Below are 7,609 nucleotides of genomic sequence, written 5' to 3'. Positions count from 1 at the left end.
GGCCAGGTTTCCCCTCTCACAACTCAGTCTAAGGCATGAAGGGTGAAGGAGCAGAACTGTCTGAACTGAGGAGACGACCTCCCTGGATTGAGGATGTGGCCTGCCTGGGTCCTCCAGCAGGATACTGTGTGTGGCAACGGCTTTGTTCCATTTCTGTCACTAAACCCTTTCTATTACATTTTCCACCGGCTGGATGGAAGCAAGGAATTCGTTCACTTCATCCAGACCTCCAAGGTCCCATTATTAAGAAATGGGATGGAAGTTGATGTAAGGCAACAAAAATTGTAACGGAACAGGGCCGCCTGCTTTTGCTATCTGAACTTCGCCCGTTCTTCTGACAATACATTCGTCAGAGGAAAATACTGGTTATATGTATTCTACTAAATACCATTAGTTTGTCTGGTTTTGTACAGCATGTAAAGTTGTAGATGGAAGAGAAACATTTATTAAATAACTTATTGATTTAATTTGCGGTTTTGAATTGATACCTCCAGCTGTCTGGCTGTCTGGTTACTGGGTCTGTCTGGTTACTTAATCTGAAAACCTTGACCTGTGTATATAGCGTATATATATATAAGGTTTTCAGATTCTATATATAATAGAGCTTGATTAAATAAACACAGAATGCCAACGAAACAAGCCTATTTCTGTCTCAGGTGATTTAGTTGTCTTATTTGTGACAATGGTGCACTACAGAAAAGGGCAGGGCGCAAGATAGCCTCGTTAAGCTGGTTAACATTTGGATGTTAGTGTGTTTGTAATGAGGGAGATTAAACCCCATGTCTCTCAGGTGAAAGGCCAACCACAAACACAAAAGCACACAAAGTCGTTGTTTCAGTGTGTAGGTGACGGTCTCTACATCTTGAGATCCAAGCTCCTCTTATAGTCCTTCAACTGCACGCAATCCCTTGCTAGGCTAGCGAAAATCTGCATCTGTAAAGTTATGAAGGCACACAAGCACAGTTCAGATCCAGACACTTTTATTAGCATACAAAAAAAAAAGAACAAAAAAAAGGGACAGACCTGAAACGACCTCCAGACGCTTGGTCATGAATTCCATGAAAGCTCACATCTGAAACAGCCATTTATTTTTGACCCCCCACTACCCCATTACAACCATCATCCCCACATCCATTACAAAACACATGAACCCTTAACTTTAACCAACCAACCACCCCCCACAACCTCCATCCTCCCAGCCAACTACGGCTTGTCCCCTTATCTTCAGTCGTTTTTTTCATTTGTTCACTTATTCCGTTCCTCCTTTACTTGGATCCGGTAGACAGCAGGGCAATGAGGCCAGAGGAGGCACTGATGGACAGGATGTAGTTACTGGAGAGGAAAGGGTTAAGGAACAATCACAAACGCCTGATCTGAACAAAATCATGTTAAGACAGTCTGAATGACAGCCAGCAGCAAAATGTTGAACAGCGATGCATTGGCTTACATTTACATTTAGTCATTTAGCAGACGCTCTTATCCAGAGCGACTTACAGTAAGTACAGGGACATACCCCCCGAGGCAAGTAGGGTGAAGTGCCTTGCCCAAGGACACAATGTCATTTGGAACGGCCGGGAATCGAACTGGCAACCTTCTGATTACTAGCCCGCTTCCCTAACACCTCAGCCACCTGACTCCCTGACACCTGGCTTGGAACATTCTAGAGTTGGAGAGGCTGGAGTGTCAGTGTCAGCTCTCTGAGTAAACATGGCGCCTGTCTGAGGCTCTCCTCAGTCGCCGTGGAGACGTAAGGATACACAGTGGGGTTGAAGTTCCTGAGTAGGAAGAAGGACGCAATGATGACCAGGACCAGGAAAAGGGTGTTGTTGTAGAAGATGGAGAAGGTGGTGGCCTCATAGTCTGCTACCTCGTTCTTCTTCCACAGGATCCTGACACAAAGAAGACATTGGGTAAGTGTAAAGGAACAATCCGGAAAACACACGCCTGTGCACTTTGGGATGTACAACTATAGTCATATTTCACAGACTTACATTTAGTCATTTAGCAGACGCTCTTATCCAGAGCGACTTACAGTAAGTACAGGGACATTCCCCCCCGAGGCAAGTAGGGTGAAGTGCCTTGCCCAAGGACACTGTCATTTTTCACAGCCGGGAATCGAACCGGTAACCTTCTGATTACTAGCCCTAATCCCTAACCGCTCAGCCACCTGACTCGCCCAGACTTATCATTACGATACAATACAGGGGGGGTTTTCCCCTGCAACCTCATAATTGTCCTTCAAAAGCTATATACGTCTGCCCCTCCCACACTACATTCTCTACAATAATAATTGATACAAGGGTTTCTTTAAGATCAGTGTGAGTTCTGCATCTTTGCATTCATATCTATGATGTAATCACTCATCTCGACAGTCTGAGAAGACTGGAGGATCTCTCAACCAATCACAAAACAGTTTGACCCACCGCTCGTCCTTCTCCTTGCGGGACATCTTGCGATTGTCGGCCTCGGACAACTTCCTGGTTACCTCCTTGGAGACGGCGTCTTCCCGCTTCTGAGCCACTCTGAAAGAGGAGAGAGAGAAGACCATCCTTAATTTTAGCACCGAAAGCACTTAACTGGAACACATCTTTCTAATGTGATTTTAATCAATCCACCATGCGTGATGTGGAGATACCATTAGGTAAGCACATGATAGATGTTGCTGTTTTTGTTACCAAAAACAATACTTTGCAACTTGGAGATCACATTCTAGAGAAAGGTCTCTTGTCTTGACACACAAGTCACAGATAACACTTACACACAAAGGTCACAGTTCAACATGGAAGCGTGTTGCGTTTTTGCTTACTTGTGCTTGAGGACGAATTTGACGTTCTTGTAGGCGAAGGCCACCAAGTAAGTGCTGACGAGGGTCATGACTCCGTACAGGACCGCGGACTGGACCAAGTCCATGTGCCAGATCCTCCAGAACAGCCCTAGTTATCCACAGCCACACCAGACGTCAAACACCTACTATGCAGCCGTAGACGAGTAATGGCTCTTAACATGTCAACAAGGTAAACATAGAATACTACTACACAATACATAGATGCATGAAGCCGTGCTATTTATATAGTTCAGGAACGATTTGACAGCTTGAAGGTGTCCTACCCAGCTAGCTTTCTAGATAGGTTTTGGCTTAAGTTTATCTGGGTAAAATGGAGTTTTCAGTAAATTAGTTAGCTCTAGCTAGAGCAAAGTGAAGTTGTAGATAGCTAATGTTCTTAACTTAAAAACACACGGTCTCGATATCATAATGGTCAAGTTGTCCAGCAAGCTACGTGGCCATAGTTAGCCAGCTAACAGGCATAGCATCCGATGCACTGTAAATGAATTGGACCGAGCTAGCTCGCACTCAAGCTACTTAGCTAGCATTAGCTGCCTATCTTGATACTTACAAATGGGAATCGCTGAGACGATGAGTGCATTCCCGTAAAAAAGCGCGGTGGACTTGGCAGAAAGATTTCTGCTAAAGTCCTGAAGCAGAAGATCTTCCTCGGATTGCTGTTTGTTGCTGCCTTTGGGTGCCATGGCTCGTAGATGACCGGTAGTCTCGAGCTCTACGCTGAAAGAAGACTGACACGTAGGTGCACAGAGGACAGAGGGTTTGAAAAAGCTTACGACGCGTCAGCACAAACACGGAAGTCGACCGTGATTGCACGGAAGTTGTCACGATGGGATTCCGCTTCGTTGATCGCCTTGCAATTATACTTCAAGTCCACCAGAGGACGATCTTCACCCATTAATTATTACAGTATGGTGTTACTGTAATTGATTCTCTTCAGGAAAGACTTAATTCGCTTAATTCAAAGCATTGGCAAACCAGAAACATCAGGAAGTGCACGTTACCCTTGTTGTCTTGTGCTGCAGACGACATATTGAAATTGCACAGAAACCGGTTGAACTCCTATCAGACATACTTTGACTTTCACAATAAAGTAAATTAAGTACACAGAAAGAATGGACATATTGCTACACGATCCACAAAAAGCTGACTTCAAGGTTTTGTAAATAAACATCCGCAACAGACCAGAATGATGAGTGAGTGTGTGTGTGTGCGTGCGTGTAATCTTGTACTCCTGCCTGCGTGTAATGTGTGTGCAATCTTACACCCCCATGCGTGTGGGGCACAGTGCATGTCCAGTCACTGCATGCCTGCCTGTTGGGGTTAGACTAAAACAAGACAGACCAAAAGACCTGAAGCCTCTAGCATATGCTTAACTCCCTGCCAGGCATGTGTTAGTGTGCGTGTGTGCGTGTGAGAATGCAACGGAGATAGGCAGACTTGCGTGATGTTTCCTTCTATCAGAGCGAGCTCAAGGATTAAACATGCACTTCAGGGGTGCAGAAAAGTACAAAGAGAGAGACACAAAGGGTGAGAGAGAGAGAGAGAGAGAGAGAGAGAGAGAGAGAGAGAGAGAGAGAGAGAGAGAGAGACAGAGAGAGAGAGAATGCCACAAGGCCTGCCAAGAGAATGCCATGCAAGGTTGTTGTCCCCCCAACCCCCCTCCCCCCCCCCCCCTCCTTGGTGTGTCAGCTTAGTTCAACCCTGGTGACATCATAGCCATCACTCACAAAATCACTACAGGGCAGACAGACACACACACGGATTTCAGCAACATGAAATGATCCGAAGTGAAAGATGCAGTGCCAGTAAGCTGTATCACACACACACACGCACACACACGCACACACACACACACACACACACACAGTTTAGGCTCCTTGTTCCAACCTGGGGATGAACTCTGGTAAATCACCTTCCACAATGACAATTTCCATATCAGTTATCCGCTCTTTCTATCTGAAAACCAGCTTCAGGCCAACTGTATGCGTGTGTGTGTGTGTGTGTGAGAGAGATAGTGTGTGAGCGATATTGTGTCAAATGTGAATTAGCGATATTGAGTCAATCCCAGCCAGACCCTACAAGTGCACATTTTTCTCCTCCATGTCCCCCAGCCTGATAGTGTTGCTGCAGCCAGATCGCTCGGCAGCAAAACACGACATACACAGTCAGACACCCAGACAGCCCGTCACACGCACATACGTGCTCTCTCTATCTCCATCTCACACATTAAAGATGAAAGAGGCTGCGTGTACACAGTGCAAGACCATGGGTAAGTCGTTTGGCTGTCTGACTGATGATCCTCACTGTCTGCTGTGGAGAGAGAGAGAGAGAGAGAGAGAGAGAGACAGAGAGAGAGAGAGAGAGAGAGAGAGAGAGAGAGAGAGAGAGAGAGAGAGAGAGAGAGAGAGAGAGAGAGAGAGTAAGAATGAGAGAGATGTGGAATCCGAGGGAAAGAAACAGAGAATAAAAAGGTAGGACATCCAATCAAACCAATTACTCTACTGTTGTTCTACCGTGGGGGGGGGGGGGGGGGGTGGAGGTAGAAGGATGTAGAGTGTGTGGGAGGGGCAACAAGTAGATTGTCAGGAAGGGGGGGGAACCCCTAACCCAAAGGCACCTGCGTGATGACACCTAGGGTGTCGTCCAGGTGTGCCAGGACCAGACGTCACGGCTCCTGTTGTCCCTCTGTTCCTCCACACGAGGCCCTGGCTTTCCTGCAGACGCCACCCACAGGACCTCTCGGCCTCGCCCCCCTCTTCCGGCCGCCCGCAAGACCTCACGGCCTCGCCCCCTCTTCCGGCCGCCCACAAGACCTCACGGCCTCGCCCCCCTCTTCCGGCCGCCCGCAGGACCTCACAGCCTCGCCCCCTCTTCCGGCCACCCGCAGGACCTCAGGGCCTCGCCCCCCTCTTCCGGCCGCCCGCAGGACCTCACAGCCTCGCCCCCTCTTCCGGCCACCCGCAGGACCTCAGGGCCTCGCCCCCCTCTTCCGGCCGCCCGCAGGACCTCACGGCCTCGCCCCCCTCTTCCATCCCTTCACATTCTGTCTCTTTCTCTCTCTTTTTTTTTTAATCATTCGGCTCAAAGGAAGAGTGGTGATGTGAGATGTGGGTCGCAGTGTGGAAGGAAGAAGAGGGAAAGAAGAATGGAGAAGAAGAGAAGAGAGGAGAAGGGAGGAGAGGAGAGGAGAGGAGGAGAAGGGAGGAGAGGAGAGGAGGAGAAGGGAGGAGAAGGAGAAGAGGAGAGAAGGTAGGAGAAGATAGAAGGGAGGAGACGATAGGAAAAGAGAGGAAGAGAGGTGGAGAAGGGAGGAGAAGGCAGTGAAATCATCTTCTTTCAAAGGAACCTACACATGTGTTTACACTTTCAGAACAGATTTGCAGTAAATAGTTTCTTTTCTGTGGTTGAGTGTGTGTGTGTGTGTTAGACTGTGTATGTCTGTAACTGTAGGTGTATGTGTGAGTTAGTGCCAGAGATTAATATTATAATAGCAATCGTCATTTTAAAAGTTTACAGTATCTCAATTTGTATCTCACTTCCTCTCTCTCTGACTTTCCCATTCGGTAAGATGTTTAATTTCAAATACTGATGGAACTTAACTTGTCACGGAAAGTTTTCCAAATAAAGACACACTTGAGAGAGTTTAAGCTCTTCATACCAGTGACTTAGTGGCTTTGTGTGTGTGTGTGGGTGTGTGAGTGTGTGTGTGTGTGTGTGTGTTTAGCCACTGGGCAGAGACATAAGGGCCACTGGGCTGCCAGCTCCAGTCTCAGAGCTTGAGAAACTAAACAGAAGATGTTGACATTTTGGCAGCGAAGGGAGTCTTACTGCTTTATCTGCATCTCAAAGGTCACTGTGTGTTTTGGAGCATCAAGAGTGTTTGTGCGTGCACGCATGTGTGTGTGCGTGTGTGTGTGTGCGTGTGTGTGCACGGTGGGGTGAGTCCGGCCCTGTGCAATTATGCGCCTTTGTATGTGTCTCAGTGTGTCTTTGTGTGTTTTTCAGTGACTTGTTTTTCAAGTGTTTGTGTCCTGTCTGTTCAAAAGGTTCAACATTTATTCATTTCATTCATTTAGCAGACGCTCTTATCCAGAGTGACTTACAGTTAGTACAAGGACATTCCCCCCATCAACAGAGGTGCTGTGGCCGTGGTGCCAGACACAAACAGCTCAGCAGGAACGCAACACTCCAGCACAGCTCTGCCTGAGAGAGAGAGAGACAAGGGAGAGTGGCCGGCTACAGGTCAGGTCTTACTAGGAACAAACAGGGGCAGGTACTTAACTGAAGTACTTCTGAACGGGAAGGAAGGAGTGCAGTGTTGTGGCGTTGGGTGTGAGAGCAGACTTTGCGTGTGTGTGTTTTGTGTGTGTGTGTTTTGTGTGTGGGTGTGTTTTGTGTGTGGGTGTGTGTTGGGTGTGGGTGTGTGTTGGGTGTGGGTGTGTGCTGTGTGTGGGTGTGTTTTGTGTGTGGGTGTTGTGTGTGGGTGTGTGTTGTGTGTGGGTGTGTGTTGTGTGTGTGTGTGTGTGTGTGTGTGTGTTGTGTGTGGGTGTGTGTTGTGTGTGGGTGTGTGTTGTGTGTGTGTGGGTGTTGTGTGTGGGTGTGTGTTGTGTGTGTGTGGGTGTGTGTTGTGTGTGTGTTGTGTGTGTGTTGTGTGTGTGTGTGTGTGTTGTGTGTGGGTGTGTGTTGTGTGTGGGTGTGTGTTGTGTGTGTGTGTGTGTTGTGTGTGGGTGTGTGTTGTGTGTGTTGTGTGTGTGTGTGTGTTGT

General features: G+C 47.7%; 1 protein-coding gene across 1 annotated transcript; it reads right to left on the bottom strand.

The window, feature by feature from the left end:
* Positions 1 to 963: 963 nt before the first annotated feature.
* Positions 964 to 3,593, bottom strand: ssr3 (signal sequence receptor, gamma). Its single transcript, XM_062455296.1, has 5 exons — positions 3,396 to 3,593; positions 2,807 to 2,933; positions 2,424 to 2,522; positions 1,758 to 1,889; positions 964 to 1,332 (listed from the first exon to the last, which is right to left on the bottom strand). The coding sequence occupies exons 1-5, from the start codon at positions 3,526 to 3,528 to the stop codon at positions 1,266 to 1,268; spliced, it is 558 nt and encodes a 185-aa protein (XP_062311280.1). The 5' UTR covers positions 3,529 to 3,593; the 3' UTR covers positions 964 to 1,265.
* Between the last annotated feature and the right edge of the window lie 4,016 nt (positions 3,594 to 7,609).

The sequence above is a fragment of the Osmerus eperlanus genome, unplaced genomic scaffold (assembly GCF_963692335.1).
Source record: "Osmerus eperlanus unplaced genomic scaffold, fOsmEpe2.1 SCAFFOLD_709, whole genome shotgun sequence".
In the NCBI taxonomy this organism is placed as follows: domain Eukaryota; kingdom Metazoa; phylum Chordata; class Actinopteri; order Osmeriformes; family Osmeridae; genus Osmerus; species Osmerus eperlanus.
Note: the sequence above shows the minus strand (reverse complement) of the source record. Positions and strands in the feature narration are given on the sequence as shown.

Coding starts and splice junctions, on each gene's coding strand:
- ssr3 (XM_062455296.1), bottom strand. CDS start 3,528: ATGGCACCCAAAGGCAGCAACAAACAGCAATCCGAGGAAGATCTTCTG. Junction 2,934..3,395: donor CGTCTCAGCGATTCCCATTT/GTAAGTATCAAG, acceptor GTGGATAACTAG/GGCTGTTCTGGAGGATCTGG. Junction 2,523..2,806: donor AAATTCGTCCTCAAGCACAA/GTAAGCAAAAAC, acceptor CTCCTCTTTCAG/AGTGGCTCAGAAGCGGGAAG.